Source organism: Mesocricetus auratus, unplaced genomic scaffold, assembly GCF_017639785.1.
Source record: "Mesocricetus auratus isolate SY011 unplaced genomic scaffold, BCM_Maur_2.0 Super-Scaffold_100027, whole genome shotgun sequence".
NCBI lineage: Eukaryota > Metazoa > Chordata > Mammalia > Rodentia > Cricetidae > Mesocricetus > Mesocricetus auratus.
Window position 1 is genome coordinate 25,679,992 of NW_024429208.1, and position 23,255 is coordinate 25,703,246.

Genomic DNA, 23,255 nt, shown 5'->3' on the forward strand with positions numbered 1-23,255 from the left:
TTTTTAAATCAGCAAAAGGAAATGAAGAAAACCATTCTCTCTAATGTTTTGATACACCTTTAGATAAGAGTGGATCAAAAAGAAGTAATATTGGCTAGAAGAGAGAACAAAACAAAACATAACCCAAACCAGAACTTATTTCCTTCCTAATGTCTCAGCTAGTTTCTTAAGTCTTTTCTTCAGCTCCAATGGAAATTTCTCATAGCACTTCTTGCAGACTGGCTTCATGTCAAACTCCACAAATTTATTCCTAAAGGCAATTATATATAAAAAAGAAATTAGTGGAAATGTATACAGTGCACATGAATGCGCACACACACTCACACACAATAATGTGATATAAGTTCACTAAACTACATATAAAGACAGCATATAACATACCATATAAAGTGTCTATATTCATGTCAGTAAAGAACTGTAATTCTAATCTCAATTCTTATGACAAATGTAAAGAATGATTGGTAAACTGGGTGGTGGCGCACGCCTTTAACCCCAGTACTGGGGAGGCAAAGGCAGGCAGATCTCTGTGAGTTTAAGGCCAGCCTGGTCTATAAAGATAGTTCCACAAGAGAGAGGGCTACACAGAAAGACCCTGTTTTGAAAAAACAAACAAAATCCAAAAACATCAATTGGTATCAGTTAAGAAAATACACTTATTTAATGATCCTATACACATTTATTTAGAACATGGAATGTTTACTAAGTATTCCAGGAAATCTAATGTAAATATAATTTAGATAAAACAAATCAAGTTTTATTTGTTTATTTAATGTGTATGAGTACTTTGCCTGCACATGTGTCTGTGCAATACGTGGCGTTCATGGAGATCCAAAGAGTCAGATCTCTGGGACTGGAGTTAGAGATGGTTGTGTGTGCTGAAGACTTGAACCTGGGTCTTAACCACTGAGCCATCTCTTTAGCCCAAGTAAGTTGATCATATTTTGAAGTATCAGGCCAATGCTTTCTTCTTCTCAGTGCCTCCCACCCACTAGTTTGTTGAGATAGTCTCATGCTGAAGTCCAGGCTGGTCTAGAACTCAGGGTGATTTTCCTTTCTTAGCTTCCCCAGTGCTGGCACTGTAAGGGTAAACCACTATGACTGTCACCAATAAATGTAGTTAAACAAATAACTGGTTTTTATAATGTGAGTGACTTACTTTTTAAAGGTAAGAGGATTTTACCATTTAGTATTTTGAATTAAGCTGCTATATGGTTTCATCTTTCCTGTACAAATAATTTTCTTTCTATCTCCTAATTTAAAAAATTACCTTAATTAAAAAAAAAAGCTTAAATCGTAACAGGCCACTTTAGCAACTCGGACAAAAAAGCTGGTAATCATTCTTGAACTCTAAGGTAATGGCCCTACCCTTAAGTATTCACCATTCTTCTTTTAAAGCTAGAACAACACATAGTATCAATCTACTTGGAAACAATGCAGGAGAAAACAACTCTTAGTCAGTCTCCATCTCTAACACACACAACTAACTGCAGGAGCTTTGTGTGGAATTCCAAGGTCTGTAACTTTGAGTTAGTATATAACTTTACAATTGTCTATTTGCTGTGAAGTTATATACTTGGCAAGCGTTTGTAGAACATGCCCAGTAGTACACAGTTATGAATGACAATTATTACAAAATGTGCTTAGATCTTAATGCATCTTAAAGCACATTAAAGTGGACTATTTGTTTTGAGACAATTTTGTTTGTTTGAACTCTCAGTGTAGACTAGGCTGGCCTTGAACTCACAGAGCTCTGCCTGCCACTATTTCCTGAGTGCTACACTTAAGGTGTGTGGCATCACATCCAGCATTGAAGTAGTTTCAAAGAACAGTGTTAATACAAGAATAATTCCTATTCACATATTTAAAAATACCTTTTTCCATTTTTTATATTACTATAATTATATACGGCTCAGGGTGGCCTTGAACTCAAGACAATCCTGTTTCAGCCTCCCAAGTGCTAGAATGACAGCTATAAGCTTTCCATCCACTTTTTACAAAGAAACTAACACTGATACTAATTCAAATGTTAAATGTTGCCAGTTGGCAAATCAAACACTTGAGGGGCACTTTGGTTTAAATGGAGGTGAGAACAAGCTCGTATGTACATGTCTTACTCTTCTGTGGCCTAAGCTCAGCGCTTCTGTCACAGTGACAAAGACGCCTTTTCTCTGTGATATTTAAATGGTAGTGGGCTCCTACTCTTGGTTTAAGAAATGTATTTCAACCTTTGATATTTTGTTGAATTACTGACAAGATTGTTATTTTCCTCCCTCATGGTGTTTTGAACTCTAAAACAAATTTCATTTTATTTTCTTATTTCCTTTTGTTGAAGAATTAAAAGGCAAATATAAACTACAAACAAGAGAACAGTTAGTCTGTCTAAAGCAGGAATTTTTGTTTGTTTGTTTGAGACAGGGTTTCTCTATGTAACTGCTCTAGCTGTCCTGTTACTCGCTTTGTAGATAGCATAAACTGACCTTGAACTTAGAGATCCTTTTGCCTCTGACTCCTGAGTGCTGGAATTAAAGGTGTGTGCCATCATCATCAGACTAAAGCAGGAATATTTAAACTTTTGCCCACCAAACAGCTCTTGTGCTAAGAAAACATTGGGAAGATATTTAGTTTAGCTATGCCCACAGAGGCAGGCATGTGCATACAAGCCAGTGTTAAGTATGGCTCTGATTAAGTTTTATAATTATAATAGGTGAAAAAACCAACTCTACATAGGCCAAGTATTTCAATCTTTGACGGCCACAAAAACATGCAAAAAAGTACAAAAAGACAGGCAGAAAGGAAAGGCACCCTGAAAGACTGACCACAGAGGAAGCATGAGAATGGCGTGGAAGGGACAGAGCGTTTACAGACACACTGGCTTTCTCTTTCTCTGCTTGTCTTTATCCTTTGCTTCTCTCTCCCGTTTGGCGAGTCGCCTCTTAAACTCTTCGGGCATTTTCTCATAACAGTATTTGCAGACTGGCTTTAGATCAATTTCAACAAACTTATCCCTTTGAGTAGAGCAAAGAAGGGACAGAACAGGAACAATTAAAGAACAACATTTATATTCAGAAGGACTCAGGAGAAAGAAGAGGCAGGCATCAATCACTTCCCTTTCTAGATTCTAAGTGGCATTGAAAACTTCTAGCTTTAGTAGTCATGACGGCTAGATCAAGGACTTACTTGAGTGTTAATTTGGTATTGCAGGTGGAACAGGCAAAGCAGCTCACACACCAGGCCTTGTTGAGGGCAGAGACCACTGGGGGGAAAAGAGATCCAATTACATGGGAACATTTCACTGTGGGAAGCGGGGGCTTCAGTTTTCAACTCTGAAAAACAAAGAAAGCTGTTCCCAAGTACCTGGAGGAGGAGCCCAAGCCTTCTTTCTTGAGAGGTCCCTTTTTTTCCTTTATTTTCCTGACACTGGACTTGTCTGAATAACAGTCCTGGCTGACCTGGAACTTGATTTGCAGACTAGGTTGTCCTCGGACTCACTGACATTGGCCTGCTCTGCCTCCCAAGTGCTGGGATAAAGGTGTGTGCCATCACCACCATCACCACTCAATTATCCTTTATTTTTGATAGAGTCCTATTCTGTAACCTAGGCTAAGAAAAACTCCTGATTTCTCTACCTTAGCCTCCCTGGTTCTGGAATTATATATGTGCATCACCATGCCTGGTAAGAGGTCTTTTTTTTTCCTTGCCAAAACACAGTCAAAAAACTCAATGCTACTAATGTGCTTTCAACAAATCTTTTTTTTTTTTTTTTAATGTGTATCAGTGCTCTACCTGCATGTACATCTTGATTCCAGAAGAGGGCATCAGATCCCACTATACATGGTTGTGAGCCACATGTGGTTTCTGGGAATTGAACTCAGGACCTCTGAAAGAGCAGTCAGTGCTCTTAACTGCTGAATCAATTCTCCAGCCCTATTATGGCCATCCCCCCCCCACTTATTTGTTTGTTTTTTGAGACAAGGTCTCACTATATAGCTCTTGGCTGGCCAGGAACTCACTATATGTGGACCATAGAAATTTGCCTGTGTCTGCTTCCTGTACCACCAAGCCTGGTTTTATTTTATTCACATTATTTAAAAAAACAGGTTTCAATTTAAGTAAGACTATTTCTGACTTTAATCTTTTTCGTCTTGCACTTGTCCCTGTGTGTGGGTGCACATGTACATGCGTATCTGTGTGAAGAGAAGCCTGAGGTTGACACGGGAACTTTCTTGGATCACTCTCAATCTTATTAACTGAGGAAAGGTCTCTTAGTTGAACTCAGAGCGGTGACTACAGCTAGTCTGGTTACAGCTTGCTCTGGGGAGCCCTGCCTCACTGCACTGACAGGCAGGGGCACTGCACAGGCAGCGTTTACAGCGTGAGGGACAGAATTCTGGTCCTCATGCTAGCAGAAGCATTTACCCTCTGGGCTATCCCAAGCCCCATTTTGCCTTTTTTAGCTTTTAATTTCTCTTTACTTACAAATCAGAGACATCAGTACTATTCCCTCTCTGCCGTGTCTCTGTCTCAGATAAGAAAACGTTAAACTCCAGACTTTATCTGACTGTGAGTGGTGTTTCTTTCAAAGATGACACTAAGAATCTAACTTCTTTTGTCTATTTTTCCAACTGTCTCCGCAGTTCAGCTGATTTGCAAGGGCACTAAAGATGGTTCCCGGACTAACCTTGTTACTCTCTGCTGCTTTCCAAAAAGCACTTCCTGATTAGGTGATGTCTGCTGAGAGCCATGACATGTTGTCAACAGTGTTGTTTAGAACTCTGGCAGGGAATTTCTGGCAGGGCTGGCTAGTGACCATTAGCAAACACAGCTGCTTTCCCCATGTTGTTGCCAATCTGTCCTGCCTGGTTAGCCCATGCGATAAGTTCTAACAACTCGGAACACAGCTTACAGCAGCAGCGCTGCCTCGTTAGCCCATCTCTCTGCTGTAGAGCACTTGAGAAGCATACCAACAGCAAACAACTGATATTGACCACATCACAACCCACAGCAGCAACCAGCTTCCTTCACTTTTCACACCACCCAAGTGTTCTTATGCCAAAGTGGTCCCACCCATCCACAGATACATACCATCACCTTCTATGACACGGTTGCAGTGGAAACAAACATCACCAAACAGCTGAGAAGGAAGACAAGAAACGGTGGTGAAAGCTCAAGGTATGTTGGAATTAAGTATTTAACAAGTATTTATATGATCCTTTCTGTTTACCTCTGAAAAACAAGTAGCTGGCAACTAAATTGTAGAATTTATTCTTTCTAGAGAAAATTAATAATTGATTCGTTACAATGAAAAATCATTCACTTTCATCATTTAAACATATCTTTCCTGGTTACAATTTGAGCACCAAAATAATTAATTAAAAACAATACAAGTGCCTTTAAGTCCTTACAGATACGAAATGCACAGACAAACAACCATGATTAGGGAAGATGGTGGCTGTTGCAGCAGAGCACTGAGGGCCAACTGAGCAGGGAGGGCATTAAGTTGGGTAACCATCACTTCCACCCAGAGCAGGCAGCATTATTGCATGTCACCAATCTAAGGAGAAGCTGGCGAGAAGCGGCACATTTTTAGACAGAAAGTGACTATCCACAGTTATCCACTTATGTTTGTTGGATATAAGGGAAGGGGGAAACAGCAACTCACAATACAGATACAGCCAACACCAAGCCTGGATGGCACCAACGGAGCAGCAATGAACACAGAGGAGAGGCACTGAGGAGGACATACCACTGCCTGCTCAGTGTCCTAGCCAAAAGCCCAAATAGTCACGGAGAACAAACAGAGGAGCCCAAGGGAAAGGGGATCTATTAAGGAGACTGGAGATGGTCCATGTTTGAGGAGGCTAAAGAAATACAACGAATGACACCAGTCTTAGTGCAGGGAAAAAAAAATGCTATAAGAACATTATTGAAGTCTGGTGGTGGTGGTGGTGGTGGTGGTGGTGGTGGTGGTGGTGGTGGTGGTGGTGGTGCATGCCCTTAATCCCTGTGCTGGGGAGGTAGAGGCAGGTAGATCTCTGTGAGTTCAAGGCCAGCCTGGTCTACAGAGCAAGCTCCCGAACAGCAAAGTTACAGAGAAACCCTATCTTGAAAACAAAAGCAAAAAACAAAACAAAAGAACATTACTGAGCTGTGGGCAATGGTTCAAACCAGCACTTGGAAGGCTATTGCCATGATACAATGAGACCCTGTCTCCAGATATATAGATAAGTAAATTCCTAAGCAATAAAACTGAAGTAAACTAAATTATTATATATCAATACTAACAACTGTGATATAAAAAGACCTTTGAACTCCAGGAAAATATACATTGAAATGTACTAGGTAAAGGAACATGACTGCATCAAACACTTACTATTAAAAACTCTGACCCCTAACTGAGGAGCTAGGACAGTTGATGGCTTCTGGGGGAAAGAGAGTTAACCTTTCTTTAAGAGTGTAGCTCCTGTAAGTTGACCAGTGGATAGCTGCACAACCAAATGTAAAAGGGAGCACAAACTGGCGTAGATGGGTTATTAAAAAAAAAATGACATGAAACTGGGGGGTTATAAGAAGGTGGGGTATAGGAAGGTGGGGTAAATCTGGGAGGAGTTCGAGTGAGGTGGAAGTGAGTTAAAACACACTATATGAAATTCTCAAAGGATTAACAAAAAATATTTTTCAAAAACCTATCATAGGTTTCTCAGTAGTTAAGAGCACTTGCTGCTCTTCAAGAGGACACAGGTTCAATTGCCAGCATCCATGTAGCAGCTTATAACCATTTATGACTTCAGTCCCAAGGAATCCAATGCCCTCTTCTGGCCTCCACAGGCACTGCACACATAGGGTGAATAGACATTTGGGCAAACACATAAAATGAAAAGGTAGCTAGCCATATAAATAGTATTTGTATGTTATTTAGTAAGTAACTCAAAGATTTAAAATATATCTCTGTAGACCAATGCACATTTCCCAAGAGCTTTCTTTACAACTGAAACATTAATGACTTTCAAGTCACATGTATCAAATATTTAATAAGTATAATTATTACCTGATTATAGTGAGTTTCACAATAGGCCAAGCCCTTCCTCTCATAATGGCGATGTCCAAGAAATGGCTTTTCACATTTGGCACAAACAAAATGCTGTAAAACATTGAATAGATTAAAATAATCTGTATTTTGCTGTAAGATGCTGTAATTTGATTTATCTTAACTAAGAAACCTCAAATTAACCAATTCTTAGAAAAGATAGTAAGATTAAGATTAATAACCAGGCCGGGCAGTGGTGGCGCACGCCTTTAATCCCAGCACTCGGGAGGCAGAGGCAGGTGGATCTCTGTGAGTTCGAGGCCAGCCTGGTCTACAAAAGTGAGTTCCAGGACAGGCTCCAAAACAATACAGAGAAACCCTGTCTCAAAAAAAAAAAAAAAAAAAAGATTAATAACCAGATCATCCCCCCCACTCCGATGCCTTTGGTGATAACACCTCACTATGTAGATTTTATCTATGTAGCTCTGTCTGATATAAAACTTGCTGTGTAGACTAGGCTGTCCTGGAATTCACAGATATTCACCCGCATCTGCCTCTGCCTCTGCAATGCTGGGATTAAAGGGGTGCATACTCACCACACCTGGCAAGACCAGCTATTTTTATGATCTCAAGTCTGATGTCTATGAGGCTCTAATGGGTTACCTTAAGATGACTGCTCAGCAGTTGGGAGCACCTGTAGCTCTGGTTTAGGATATGGGTTTGGTTTCTAGCACCAGCATGGCAACTTATGACTAAAACTAACTACAGTTCCGGGAGACATGATGGCCTTGTCTGACCTTCACAGGTACCAGGTACCACATGCAGGCAAAAATACTCACACACAATAAAATCATCTTAAAAAAATACAAACTATTAAATAAGACATATGAAAGGAGATGGGCATCCCAGTATATTTGTAACTGAGAATAACTAATTGTTGTTGGATGTGACACTCCTGTCCTCAAGAAAGATTTAAGAACAAAGCACACATGCTGCATTATGCTGTCATGTTACAACATTCTAGGTTTTATTATTTACTATTAAGTTGTAATGGTTAGTATTTTTGTTAACTTGACACAAACTAGTTCCTAACTCTAGTTGCCTCCACCAGACTGGCCTGTGGACAAGTCTGTGGGGTATTTTCTTGTTTGCTAATTGACGTGGGAAGGCCAACCCCGGGCAGGTGAGCCTGGACTGTGTAAGAAAGGTGGCTAGCTGACAAGGGGCCTGAAGTAAGCCAATAAGCAGCATTTCTCTTTGTTTTCAGCTCCAGTTCCTGCATCCAGGTGTCTAACTCAAGTTCCTGACATGGCTTCACTTCTCGCACAACAATAAACCCTTTCTTCCACCCAAGTTGCTTTTGGCCAGTTGTTGTTGTCTGTTGTGTTTTACAGACAGGGTCTCTCCATGTAGTTCTGGTTGTCCTGGAACTCATAGAGACCATCCTGGTTCTGCCTCCCAAGTGCTGAGATTAAGGGAGTGTACCAACACACACAGCTTGGTCTGCTTTTTTTTTTTTTTTTTGTAAATCACAGTGATAGAGAAACAAATTAAGACAAAAGTCAACTTTTTTTTTTTTTTTTTACTGCTAACATTTAGTCATTAAACTGTTCTTATCTTGCTAGCATTCTTGGGGCATAGAAACAAGGTACTGGCTATCTTTGGCCAGGCTGTACTTACCTCCACGTGCCATTGCTTGCCCATGGCATTCACTACTCGCCCTTCAATGGGCCTCCGACAGGCACCACAGATAGGGACCCCCATCTTATCATGACACGGCAGACAGTACAGCTCCCCTTTCAGCTCCCGGGCATCAGCAGTTAGCTCCTTCCTGTCCACCAAAGACATTCAACTGAATACTATTGTACAGCTGAACAGGTATCCAACAGAGGCAGCAGAATTTTTTACAAGATTTTAAAAGATACAATCAAAACAATCCTTGACAATCCCTGATAACTTCTATTTTCCCTTCATTAAAGGTGATCTCAAGAGCCAGGTGTTGGTGGTGCATGCCTTTAATCCCAGCACTCGGGAGGCAGAGGCAGGCGGATCTCTGTGAGTTCGAGGCCAGCCTGGTCTACAGAGCGAGTTCCAGGACAGCCTCCAAAACAATACAGAGAAACCCTGTCTCGAAAAACCAAAAAAAAAAAAAAAAGAGAGAGAGAGAGAGACTAGCCGGGCTTTCAGGTTGTTACCAGCATCTTGTATTAATGGTGAGACACAGAAGAGGTAACACGTGCCACTCAGTCCTGTTTATCACTGCTGTCCTATAGTAACTATTACATTTCAGTCCATTTGTCTTCCTTAAAACTCAGAGTGCTGAGTCCAGGAACAGTAGTCCACATTTGTAATCCCATCACTTGGGAGAGTGAGGAAGGAGGAGTGTGAACTTTTAGACTGAAGATAGAAATAACACTATCTGAAAAAGGAGGTCTAATATATTTATTAAATATACTTAAAAGATAAACAGAAGGATAGGAGCTCTGGGAACGTGGCTGGCTTCCAAGAGAGAGGGCTTTTGCTTTTGCTTTCCCTTTCCCTTATACCCTCACCTATCCCCCGTACCCCTTTGGGGCATGGCCAGTATTGTGGGCTCACCCCTACAGTAGACAGCCTAGGACACACAGTTGCGTATTATTATAAAAATAAACATTATATTGACTGAGAGGCACAATAGGTCCCACCATTAGTTTAGGGGCTCTTGGTAGTTAATAGCTGCTGGCAAAGGGGAATTATTGTCTTCAGGGGTGTAGCCACTGGTAAGGTGTCCACAATCTAAGAAATAACTCCACATCATGTACTGCAAGCAACCCTAATTAAACTCAGTGGACTATAAAAACAACAAGGACAAGAGAGGAGAGTGGGGGTGGTTTTCATCAAAACATGTTATATATACATATGAAATTATCAAAGGATTAAATAAACTATTAAGACAAAAAACAATAAAAAAATAAATTATACAGCTAGACAGTGAACCATTTCCAACAGAGGTTACCATGGTTGAGCCAGTAGTATAAGCATGCCTATGGTGAGTATGAGAAGGCAGAGACCGTTAGTCTCTGTAAACAAATCTCTCAATCAAGAACTCAAACATGAGAGCTTCAGAGAAGGCTCAGTGGTTAAGAGTACTGGTTGCAGAGGACCTGGGTTTAATCCCAGCATTCACATGGTTGATGGCAACCATTTTTTTTTCCCAAGACAGGGTTTCTCAGTAGCTATGGAGCCAGTTCTGGAACTCACTCTGTAGACCAGGCTGGCCTTGAACTCACAGAGATCTGCCTGCCTCTGCCTCCCAAGTGCTAGGATTAAAGACATGTGCCACCACTGCCTGGCAACAACCATTTTTAATCCTAGTTCTAGAGGATCTACTTCCCCCTCCTGACTTCCATGGGCACCAGGCGTACATGTAGTGCATATACTTCATGCAAACAAAACACCAATACTGAAAAAAAAAACCAACTCAAGAACAACTGTTTCAGCAGTCAACTAATTTCTGCTGGGTATTGTAAGTGCCTAATTTGATGATGCTACTTCCACCCGCTCTCTCAATTAGGCTACTCTAGTAATTTCTGCTGGATGCTTTAAGTACCTATTTGGTGATAATATGCTGTCTGTGCTTCTTATAAGTTGTCTGCTAATTGTTCTTTTACTTTGCTTCCTACCTACTTAATAAACTCACTCATTCTACACTGAATAACCAGCTGTCACAGATCATAATCTGTGGAGAAGAGCCATTATATAATGCTATTGGTCCTTCTATGGGTCTAACACTAAAAGTTGGAAAATTGAGGGTTTAACTCCAGGAAGACCATTTGCTTAGCACATACAACACCACAGGGACACACACACACACACACACACACACACACACACACACACACACACCCCAAATAAAAAAATAAAACAAAAGCTTGAAGAAAGCAAGTGAAGCTGTCTGTTGCAATAACAGAAATACAATAACTTTGCTCCTTCACTTTAAGTCTACTGTTTCTCACAATGTCAGGAAAAACAGTGTAGTACCCGCAGTTGGCACAGTTGAAGTGGTCAGGGTGATAAGGGTCATTCTTGAAGATCAGAGGTTGTTCATCAATGATGGCATGGCATTTCTGGCAGATGTATTTTCCAAGGCCTCTGGCCTTTTCACGATTATGACATGGACGACACAGGTGTCTATACAGGGCCAAAATGGAAATTTAAAATCTTAAGTTCTTTTTTAATAATTAGAAATAAAATTCTCATATCTCTGAACAGAGATGAAAGAAACCATTTTTCAAAAAACTATCTCTGTGCTTAGTAAACCAGACTCAAAGTGCAGGAAAATTTTGTTCCACTAATAGCCCACAGATGTACATGGACTTCATCACTGCCCACATCTCGCTGGCAGAGCAGGAGGCATGCAGTAACATACTCCGTGACAAAGCTCTGGGGTCATTTTCCAGGGTACTAAGCAAGCCAGTGCACGGTTAGTTCTGTGTTCTCATATCCCAGAGCAGTACCTCAGAATCCATAGGGAAAATGTGTGAGACTTGAACAATCCCTTTGGCCACCCACATCCAACAAAGATGGCAAAGTCCTACCTGCCAGCATTCTTGACAAACCCTATGTCTGCCAGCACTTCCTGGCAGAGGTCACATCGAAAGCACTCAGGATGCCAGCTGTTGTTCATGGCTTTAATAACCCGACCAATGATGAATTCACCTATGGGGAAAGAAAGCATAGAGAATGTGAAGAGCGGTCTTATTTGCTATAAATCAAAGGGGCAAGTGTTTAAGGAGGGCTTACTAGGGACTGACTAGTGCTCCTCAAATGCTAAGCCACTGCCTTACCAGAGTTACATCATGTCTCCAGCCCTCTGAATATTTCTTTTTAATTTGTGACACAAACCTCAAGTAAGTTGTTCAGGTTGCCCTTAATTGAGATCTCCTGCCTCAGCCTTCCATGTATCTGGGATTACAGGTCTCTATCACCAGCCTAACTTTTTTTTAAAGATTTTTTAATTTAATATATTTATTACTTACATCTGAGTCCTCACTTCTATTCGTAGTCACATATTAAAGCAGTTTTTACCATCTCTCTGAATCTGGCTTTCCTTTCCAAATGTCCTGAGCTTGACTAGTGCCTCTTGGTTGTTTACAGCCACTGTTTCACAGACAACTGAAACCTATAGCACTTTTCCTTTGATTCTCACTCCTATCGCAGTGAGGGGATCGAGCCAAAGGCCTTATGAATGCTAATACTAAGTGAGTGTAATAACTTCAGTCTCTACAATGAATTTTTCATTTTTTATTCTTGCTTTTTTCAGACAGGGTCTCACTAAGGACCCCTGAGTGGCCTGAAACTTGTAGAGAGACTGGGCTGGCCTCAATTCAGAGATCCTCCTGCATCTGTTTTCAGAGTGCTGGGATCATGCCTGTCTGCCACATTTTTCTCATAATTCATATTGACTTCCTTCACTAATGACTGTCCTAGTTAGCGTTAACTGTCAGTCAACTTTGACACATCCTAGAGTCACCTGAGAATGGAGTCCCAATTGAGGAATTACCCAGACCAAATTGGTCTCCAGGCCTATCTGTAGGGAATGTCTTGATTGTTAATTATCTAGGAGGGCCCAGCTTACTATGGCTGCACCATTCCCTGGGAAGTGGTCCTGGACTGTGAATTATAGAACAGTAGCTGAGTAGCTGAGTTTAAGCCTGCTGGTAAGCCAGCAAGCTGTTTCTTCACAGTTTCTGCTTCAAGTTTCTGCCCTGACTTCCCTGGGTGATAGACTGTGACCTGGAAGTATAAGATGAAATAATTAAGCCCTTTACTCCCTTTAGTCGCTTTCAGTCAGAGTGTTTTGTCACAGCAACAGAGACAAACTACAACAGTGACTTATATGATTGTAAAACTTATTTTTTACCTATATTCAGCAGTAAAACTTACCACACTGGTGGCAGCAGGGAGCAAAGAGCATCTGGAAATCGTGCTCACAGTACTTCCTTCCCTCAAACTGAAAGAAAAGCACAAAGGTCATCAACTTACACATATGAAACAACAGAAGGAAAGAATTTCATGAAAAGACCAACAAAAGTGGTTTTTGCTGATGCTTTATGGTGTGTATGTGTAGCAAACACAAAGCCTTGTGAATGTTAGACAAGGGCTCTCTGCCAATCAACCACCCCAGTCCTTACCAAAGGAGGTTTTACTGTATTTTTTGGAGACAGGGTCTCATCACGTAGCCCTGGATGGCCTAGAACTTGTTATGTAGACTAGGTTGGCCTTGAACTCACAGAAACCTACCTGTCTCCACCTCCTAAGTGCTGGCACTAAAGGTATGCACAATATGCCTGGCTAATTTTGGGACCTTCCATATTCTTCTGTGTTGTTACAGAGAAAAATCTGACATTGGATGGTCTAACACCCACATAAAAGTTGGACATAGATGTGTGTGCTTGTAACCCTGGCCCCGGGGAGAGGAGGCATAGTGACAGGTTAAAAAAAAAAAAAAAAGCTCATTGCCCAGGCAGCCTAGCCTAACTGATGAACTTTAGGTTCAGTGAGAAACACTGTCTCAAAGTATAAAGTGGAGAATAATCAAAGAAAACAACCTCAACTTTCACATGAACAGGTACACATGTGCATTCACATGCACACACACACCACAAACAGAAACTTCACAGGGTGAAGACATGGTGAATAGCTGGCCTTACCTCTGACTGTGCTTAATTATTTTTGATGTACATACTCTAACTTTAAGGATTTAAAAAATATTTGCTTGTTTTTATTTTATGTGTGTTGGGTGTTTTGTCTGCATGCATGTCTATGTACCATGTGTGTCTGATGTCCATGAGGACCAGAGAGCATCAGATCTCCTGGAACTGGAATTATAGATGGTTGTTAGTCACCATGTGGGTATTTGGAACTGAATCTGGACCATCTGAACTAGAGCCCTTAAACACTGAGTCATCTCTCCAGTCTCATAATCTTTATGAATTTGATGAAGCTATAGACCCCTCAACCCAGATAATCTGCATACATGTAAAAACCTCTCCCCTCGTTATTTTAGGTCAGTATTTAAAATTTTTTCCTGTAAGCCTAATTATTTACAAGGGGTACATATTCTGACATAATTTTTAAAAATTATTTTTATTTATGTGTGTGATGTTTTATGTGAATGTATGTCTGTACCCTCTGCATGTCTGGTGTTCATGGAGGCAGAGGAGAGCATTGGATGTCCTGGAACCAGAAGTTACAGACAGTTGTGAGCTATCATGTTGATTGTGGACATCAAACCTGGGTCCTCCAGATGAGCAGTCAGTACTCTTAACCACTAAATTATCTCTTTAGCTCCTTAATTATTTTTTGAGATGGGGTCAATATATAGTCCTAGCTGGCATGGAACTTTATGCAGACCAGGCTGACCTTGCACTCACAAAGGTCCACCTGCCTCTGCCTCCTAAGTGCTGGGATTAAAGGCCTGCAACACCATGCCTGGCCTTAATATCAATATTTTTAAGTGACCAGTAAAGATTTAGAATGCATGCCCTTTCCTCCCAAATATCAAATATTTTAATATTTTTCAAGGACCCATGCCAAATATAGCTTACCAGAACTCAGGGTATAACGTTTTCATATATATATATGTATATAATTTTAATTATATTATAATTTTTAAGAGAACTAAATTGTGAGAAGTAGAACGTCACAGGAGTTAAGAATACTGACTATTTAATCCCAGCATTCAGTAGGCAAAGGCAGGTGGATCTCTGTGAGTTCGAGGCCAGCCTGGTCTACAGAGCAAGTTCCAGGACAACCTCCAAACTAATATAGAGAAACCCTGCCTGGAAAAAACAAAAACAACAACAACAACTAAAAACCCAAAACCAAAAACAATAACAACAACAAAAAAACACTGACTACAGTTCACAACTTCTTATTTGAAGAAACAACTCATATTATTAATCTATATAGAGTAATCCAAACTCTACTCATTCTCTTATTTTAAAATTTTATTTGTATGTGTGTGTGCGTACGTGAGCAGATGCCCACAGAAGCAAGAAGAGGGCATTGGAACTGGACTTAGATGCAGTTGTAAACCCAAGTTACATGGGTCCTGGGACCCAAGCCCAGGTCTTCTGTAAGAACAGTAAATTCTCTTAACACTGGACCCTCTTCGAACTCTTTCTTAATAAGATAATAAGATACTTGAAACATACTGCAAAGAAGTGGATATGAATTCATTGAATTATAACATTCTGGAAAGATAACCATGTTTATAGCTTAAAAAGAACTATCTTTTTATTTAAAATGTATATGCGTCTGAGGAAGAACGTATTATACATGTGTGAGTACATGTATGGCAGTTGTGAATTGCCTCATGTGGGTGCTGAGAGCCAAACCCAGCTGTTCTTAACAACTGAGCCATCTCTCCAGTCTGCTCAGAACTTCTTGCCAATGCTCAGCACTGGCCTCACAGGGACCCCGCCCCTGCCCGCTGTGTGTGTGTGGAGGGGAGAGGGGGGCCTATCTTTCTCATCTTCCCATACATGTGCAGTACTGCATCTGTTTTGTTTTTTGTTTTTTGTTTTTTTTTTTTAAGGCAATACTAGGCTCTTTACTCAACAGCAGCCTGGAGTCGATGTGCTTGATTCTCTGAGGGCAGGCTTTCCTCTCATTCTGTTTCACATCTCCTGCATTTGGGTCCTTTGTAGGACACAGCTTGAAGTAAGAAAGAGCACCCACCTAAACTGACTTGTACATAACTTCTGAGGGAAGAGTTTGGAGGCAGAGTTACATAGGACACTTATAAAAGTATGACAGCAGAAGCTGGCTGTAGCCCACAAATATTTAGAATGTGTGTGCTGACAGCTGTGTCAGGAACAGGGCACAGATGTCCACTTGGTTGGTCTGGTGCTTCAGAACAATCTAGTCAGTCAGCAACCTGGAATGGTGCTTAGCAGAAACTTGAGAAGAAAAAACTCCTCCACTGTTTGAACTGCAGCATGGTCTTCTCCATCCAGGTTACCTGTGTGCAATGACAGCTGGCTCTACACTGGGTGGTACAATATGGAGCCTGTGTTTTCTCATAGGTCACCAGTTTGTCCCCCTTGCCCACAAAGACTAGTACAGCTCAGTTCTTGGTGCAGATCTGGCCCAAGGAGATGCCAGGCATCTCCCAGATGTTGGTGGGCCGTGCAGCCATCTTGGGTCAGAAACGTTCAGGGCATGCCAGAATCTAGCTTTTGTGTGAGTTCTGAGGATCTGAAATTAGACTGTGAGGCTGGCAAAGCAAGTGCTTTGCCCAGAGAGTCATCTTTTCAGGTCCTTCACAGGAACTCCTCTTTTACAAAAGGATGCCGGTGGCATTTATCAGAGGTGCACAAGGCAAAACCTTAAAAGGAATGATGTCACAATTACTCTCTGCAACTCCAAACTCACAACCAGAATACAGAATACCCAACATGGTTCCCCAAGCCAAGCTTCATCCTAAATGAGAAAAAACACAGGGCAAGAGAAGTTGGGAGGCTTCAAAGGCTAAATGATTCTGCTTGAGAGGTGTCCTGAAGCAAGTCACTCTAACAGGAATTGGGATTCTTTTCTTTCATAAAGTGGGAGAAGCAAGTGCTAGTGTGCATACAAATATATTAGCAGTCAAATCAGAAAGGACTCAGAAGAGGCAGAGCTCTTTGAATTTGAGACCAGCAGAGCTATTCCACAGTGAGATCCCATCTCAAAATCAAACCCAAACAAAAAAACAAAGCACACACACAAAAAAAAAATCACAAAAAGCTTCTCCCTCCAAAGCAAAAAACAAACAACACCAATAAAACAAAAAGCAAACAAACAAAACCAAGTAAAAAACCAAAAACTTCCTTAGCAAACAGCTCGAGGATTAAGGAACAGATTCCATTGCAATCATTCCCATCTCAGATCCTGTGCCCCTCTGTGATTTAAGCTCTAGCATTAGGACTATCATTACTATTCCAAGAGCTTTCTGCTATAATGAACTGCCTCTTTTGCATATGCTGTAGAGATCATGAAGCATAAAATGTCTCAATTAAGAGCTTGGGAATCCAGATGTTGATTCAAAGTAAAAGATACAAAATGAAGGAAAAAAACCAAAAAAACAAAAACCAACAACAGCAACAATCCAGAAACCATTAATTTGGAAGAATCAAATTTCCAGGAATACTATCGTAAACTACACTAAAACCCCAGATCAATTTAAAACAAGAAATACACTGACTGCATTAGTTACTTTCTGTTGCTGTGGTGAAACTCTGACCAAAAGCAATTAAGGAAGAAAGGGTTAGTTATTTTGGCTTCCAGTTCCAGAAGGATAGAATTCAACATAGCAGGGAAAGCGTGACCTAGTGGCAGGAGCAGGAAGCTGGCTGATCACATTTTTATTCACACACAGAAAACAGAGAGAGGGAGCAGGAAGTGGGGTGAGGTGACAAATCCTCAAAGCCCACTCCCAGTGATACACTTCCTCCACAAGGCTCCACAGCCTCTCCACACAGTATCATCAACAGGGAACCAAATATTCAAATAAAGGAGGCCACAGGGGATGTTTCTCATTGACACCACCACAAATACAATAAGCATGTAAGAAATACTATGTTCCAAATTAGAATTGTTTAGCAAATGCCTAAGAATTCTGGGTCCTAATCCCAGTACTCCGGAGGCAGAGGCAGGTGGATCTCTGTGAGTTCGAGGCCAGGCTGGACCAACAGCCTCCAAAACAATACAGATAAACCCTGTCTTGTAAAATCAAAAAAAAAAAAAAAAAAAAAGAATTCTGGGTCCTTCTACCCATGGCGACAGATTATTTGGTGGGGGAGATGATGAACTCCAGCAGCAACAGCTCTGCTTCTTTCTGTACTAAGTTTCTCGAGTTCTGTGAAGATTCCTATCAGAGGCAGGGGAGGGCTGCTGCTGCTTTAAAGCCGAGAATTGGAAACTTAGCTGATGGCCTTATTTCAGGAATGTGCAGATGCTGGCCGTTCACCTAGTGATTTATTCACTGGCCATGAATTGCTCTGAAACAAGTGGGTCAGTAGATAAGCAGAGAGGCTGGCTTAAGAGTTTCCCCTCTTCAGTCTTCACTTCTCATTCCCGGCCTTCCTGAATAATCAGGATACAGTATTAAAGGAAATGAGTAAGGGAACTCTTTGTTAATCATTGTTCCATTACAGCATTCATTACCAACAGGCCTTTCCTGTTAATACAGTCTGTGATGGGGAGAAAGGCACACACTGGGAAAACCAAACAAGGAGAGAGGAAAGTCTGAAGCCTTAAACAGAACTGGCTCTGGATTTGTAGCATTCAAGGTCCCTACCTAGGCCCTGGTTCTTGGTTCAGTCTATGCCAGTTTGAATTGTATCCCTCTGTAACTGTTTAGCTCACTTCTAAAATACTTCAAAGAAAAAAAAAATACTCCTTTTAGTGGAGATAACCAAGGTATCACAAATCTATACTTAAGAACCATTAATTGCTGGTGTTTGGGCCTGTTTAAATGGGTATTACCTCCAGAAAACAGCATTTAATCAGTCTAAGCCACCACTGAATTGGTAGATTTATAAAATAATAGTTCATATGCATTACAGGACTGCACATACTGAGATCTGATGGAAAACTAGCAGTGATTCCTCTTTTCATTTATTTCTTTATTTACTTATTTGCTTATTGGTTTTTTGAGACAGGGTTTCTCTGTGTAGCTTTGGAGCCTACAGAGCACTTGCTCTGTAGACCAGGTTGGCCTTGAACAAACAGAGATCCGCCTGCCTCTGCCTCCCCAGTGCTGGAATAAAGGTGTGTGCCACCACCACCGGCCCAGCTTTGAGCTCTTGATCCTTTTGTTTCCAAGTGCTGGGATTTTGTGTTAGAGGTAGCAGATCAATGAGGGCAATTTGTGCCAGAGGTATTCAAAGTTGAATGGGAAGACGAGGGTAGTAATAAACAGCCATACTGAGATGAAACAGTGTTCCATGTTAAAGATGGATAAAGTGCCCTGTGGACTCAAAAAAGATGTGGAATGAAACAGAGGGCACTGGGCTGGGAAACAGCAGTAATGACGTCTTATAATAAATCTTCCAGGCAAACACCTCGGGTACATCAGCTCTTTTTGATGAACAAAGCTGCAAAGCACCTTATTTTATTAGGGGATACATTTCTGCCTAAATGGAGAAATTTAGGTTCATGTTTTATTTATTTTTAATTTATTTATTATGTATACAGTGTTCTAATGTATGTCTGCAGGCCAGAAGAGAGCACCAGATCTCATTACAGATGGTTGTGAGCCACATGTGGTTGCTGGGAATTGAACTCAGGACCTCTAGAAGACTAGTTCATGTTCTTATAGGTTCATGTTTTAAATATGAACCTAATGGGTCACTGTATGAGTGGGACCACATCTAGATAGTATTCCTAGTGGCTGCTATGTCACTATTTTGTTGTTCTATTTTTCTTGAGACAAAAGTTTTACACTTTTAAAATGTTTATTTATGCTGGGTAAATGTGGTGCATGCCTTTAATCCCAGCACTTGGGAGGGAGAAGCAGGTGGATCTCTGTGAGTTCGAGGCTAGCCTGGTCTACAGAGAGGAGTTCCAGGACAGCGAGAGCTGCAATAAAGAGAAACCCTGTCTCAAAAAAACAAAACAAAAATGTTTATTCTTCTGTTACAGGTGTTTTGCCTGAATGTATGTTTAGTCACCACATGTGTTCTCGGTGCTCAAAATGATCAAAAGAGGGCATAAAGTCCCATGGCACTGGAACTATAGATGGTTGTGAGCCGCCATGTGGGTGTTGGGAATTCCTGATACTCCCGACTCTCTCAAGTGCTGGAATTATAAGTGTACATAATCATATCCAGCTATACCATGCTTAAGAGAAGTACAGATGCACCAGAAATGCTTGTGCTTTAGTGAATGGGCAGTAAACAGGAGTCTGGTTCAGACTTGCCTTTGTGGTCAGAGGGATGACTATCCTAGTCATCTAACCCAATGCACCAGAAAGTTCTACAGAGAAAAGTCAATCATGTTTTGAAGTAACTAAAACCTCTCTCTTTCTGATTCTCTCTCTCTCACTCCCCCCTCTTCCAGGTCTTACAGAGGCAGAACTTGAAATTTCCTGCCTCAGCCACCCAAATGATGGGATCACAGGAGTGCAACACCATACGGTTCATACTCGGTTATCTGTAAGTCTTCATAGCTAGTGTCCAAGGGAAAAGAAAGAGTAAGGACTGTAGAAATAAGGGTTGCTTTGGACTGAGAAGATACCCTCTCCTGACTGTATCTTCTGAAGTGCTGGGATTGAACCTAGGGTTTTCTGAATGCTAAGAAAGCACACACTCTATCTCCAACCCACATGTCCTGCCCTGCATATTTCATTATACAAACATTCTTAGATGGGCAGAGCCTTTTCTCTGTCATTTAACCAAAAGTAAAGTTCTTATTTTCCACCTGCAGGCTTACAAATCCCTGGCTATTAAAAGGAATTTAAGCACTAAACATTGTAGCTAAAATAGCTGTCTTCCTTAGGACCCAGAGGCAACAGCCCAATATAGGCCAACTCTGGGATTAACAACATCTTTTGGAATATTAGGGAGGCTATTTATAGCCCAGAAGTGAGGAGCAGTGAGGAGTGGACAGAAGGACAAGTGTGAGTCATGTTTTATTCTGCTCCACTGAAGGCTGTTTCCAAGCTTTCCCTCTGACCAAACATAGGCGGCTCTGCAGCTAATAGGACCACATGTACAAGCAGGTGCAAGACAGTGCCCAATAATGCCCAAACGGCAGGCCCAAGAACAGCACTAGAGAAAGGCATTAAGAGGGACTGTGCTCCATGATGCTCTCAGAGGGCAGATCAGGCAGAAGACAAAGTTCTGGGCAGAACAGAACTGACCTCTCCCTCTGAGTTTCTGACTCTTTCCTAAATTGCTTGTTCAGTAAGATTTTCTTAATCTTAAGAAGACTGTATGGATACTAGGGCAGAAACAGGTTCTAATACTTGTCACACAGCAAACTGCTACCTGCTGTGTTGTCATGTTTTCACCTTTCAGGGCCACAAAAGAAAAGGAAGGTAGTGATTACAGGGGACTTAATACAGTCTGAATACCAGTGCTCCCTCTTTTTTTGCTTTTTGGTGTGTATGTATCTAGACATACTCATTTGTCTGTGTGCAGTAACGTGTGTGTGGTTTGTATGATCATATGGATGCCAGAGATTGATATCTAGTGTCTTCAGTGGTTGTCCACCCTATTTTTGGAGACAGACACTCCATCAATCTTAACCTCACAGATTTCAGCTAGAGCCTAGGCAGCAAGTCCCAGGTGGGTCTTCCTGTGCCTGCCTCCTTAGCTATGATATTATAGGCATATGCCACTACTCCAGGTTTTTTACATAAGTGCTAGAGATCCAAACTCAGTTCCGCATGCTTGCATGGCAGGCACTTTACTAAGTCCCCCCCATATTTCTGGAACTTCTTTGTATGCTGTGGGACTCTGCCAAAGGTGCCTATGATGACATATTGCTTTGGCATCCACTGTGAATAGAAGCTATGCTTTCTCATACCAGAGGTAGTATTCAGTTCCCCTGTTTCCAGTTCTGTGCCTCCCAGCTCCACAGTGTGATCAATCCAGATGTCTGTCATACATCACTGTCCCTGACAACCTCCTACTTGTGGTCAGCTAGATACAGCCTGTGTGGCTGGGCTGACTCCCACACCCAGTATGAATTATACAGGTCCAGATGTCACAGCACAGCCACCTGAGACTTGTACCTGCTTGCTTTATACCTACTAGTGACAACTCTTCACAGGAGACCTATTTGTATGCTGATACCCAATGGAGCTTTGGCCCAGGGATCCAGTCTCTACCCCACCTATACTTTCCTAACCAATGTGTACTGACTTCTAGGCATGAGTAATAAAAGTTTCATATTTACCTCATGTCTTCCCTAATTCATCATAAAGCTCTTTAAAATCACAACAGTATTATCTGGCTGAGTTTGTGATTTCAGAGTCTTTTGTCAGCTTCTGAGCAGAGTTTTCTTTTTCATTTGGGGGGGGGTTTGAGGCAGAGTTTCTCTGTGGTTTTGGAGGCTGTCCTAGAACTGCTCTTATAGACCAGGCTGGTCTCGAACTCACAGAGATCCCCCTGCCTCTGCCTCCGGAGTGTTGGGATTAAAGGTGTGCGCCATCACCACCAGACGAGCATAGTTTTCTAAACTGAATGACAGCAGTTCTAACAGCAGTTCTCCCTCCCATGCTGTTACAGACCCTAGGGGCCCAACTTGTACTTCTTTGTACCAGTCACAGCCATTCAGACTCAGTAGAGTGTCTGGCCCACCAACACCATCTGTGTACCCTGGGAACTCCCTCCATCTTCTCTTCTCCTGCAGTTGGACTCTGCTCTTCCATGATGTCACTTCACATTCCCAAGACCATCATTCCTGACACAAAGATTCCCAGAGGAAGAAAAGAGTATCTCCCTACTGCTAAGGCTTGTTTGTTTGTTTGCTTGTTTTCCTGAGACGTAGTGGGAACTCAAGAGTAATATGTGTACCAAAGAATAAAATTTTATTCTGTGACTATATGTTCAATGCTATTTCCTCGAGTTACATTAATACAGACAATTCATAAATGGAAGTTTGGTTTTTTAAGCATGTGTGAGAGACAGATGTTTTCCAGGTTGGCCTGCGAATTTCATTCCCCAGAGGAGTGGGATTTGTCTCAGTGTAGTAATGACCATTATAAACTACCTTTCCTTCCTCAATCATGGAGACAGGAAAATCTAAGTCTGGTAGGAGAAAAGGAAGAGAAAACAAATCAAAGGGGCTGGAGAGATGGCTCAGCAGTTAAGAGCACTGGCTGCTCTTGCAGATGACCTGGGTTCAATTCCTGTAACTACACAACAGCACACACATTCTTTAAATAAAGGTCCAATGGATCTCACAACCTCTTCTGGTTTTCAAGGGTATGAGGTATGCATACAGTAAATAGACATATATGCATATATGCAGGCAAAACACATATGCACATAAAATAATAATAATTAAAAAAGAAATCAAAGAGCATACATTTTTAGCTGTATCATAATTCTATACACATATATTATCATAAAAATACATATTTGCAAATATGCTAAGTGGTGTGGTAGCAAAAAAAATTGTCAAAGTTGTCATTCTCATTTTCACTCATGACATTGGGGGGAGGAAGAGGGGGTTGTTAGCCTCCCTAGGCCATCGC

The 23,255-nt window shown here is 41.3% G+C and overlaps 1 protein-coding gene and 1 long non-coding RNA gene across 7 annotated transcripts in view; one reads left to right on the forward strand and one right to left on the reverse strand.

Annotated features, from left to right (window-relative positions):
* Lims1 (LIM zinc finger domain containing 1) overlaps positions 1 to 23,255 on the reverse strand; it is a 101,041-nt gene continuing 77,786 nt past the window's right edge. For 4 of the 6 annotated variants that reach the window (XM_013113818.3, XM_021227652.2, XM_021227649.2 and 1 more), the window contains exons 3-11: positions 12,950 to 13,016; positions 11,602 to 11,722; positions 11,045 to 11,194; positions 8,705 to 8,855; positions 7,046 to 7,138; positions 5,083 to 5,131; positions 3,178 to 3,253; positions 2,817 to 3,005; positions 123 to 250 (exon numbers count right to left, since the gene is read on the reverse strand). In XM_013113818.3, coding sequence (XP_012969272.1) covers positions 2,858 to 3,005; positions 3,178 to 3,253; positions 5,083 to 5,131; positions 7,046 to 7,138; positions 8,705 to 8,855; positions 11,045 to 11,194; positions 11,602 to 11,722; positions 12,950 to 13,016 — 855 coding nt within the window. In that variant the 3' untranslated portion in view covers positions 123 to 250; positions 2,817 to 2,857. Of the gene's footprint in view, positions 251 to 2,816; positions 3,006 to 3,177; positions 3,254 to 5,082; positions 5,132 to 7,045; positions 7,139 to 8,704; positions 8,856 to 11,044; positions 11,195 to 11,601; positions 11,723 to 12,949; positions 13,017 to 23,255 lie in introns of all 6 variants that reach the window. The other 2 variants (XM_021227650.2, XM_005070863.4) reach the window with 1 other exon arrangement.
* LOC110341020 lies at positions 4,775 to 22,597 on the forward strand. Its single transcript, XR_002382902.2, has 3 exons — positions 4,775 to 5,169; positions 20,111 to 20,205; positions 22,285 to 22,597. It is a non-coding gene; the product is annotated as an uncharacterized LOC110341020 (long non-coding RNA).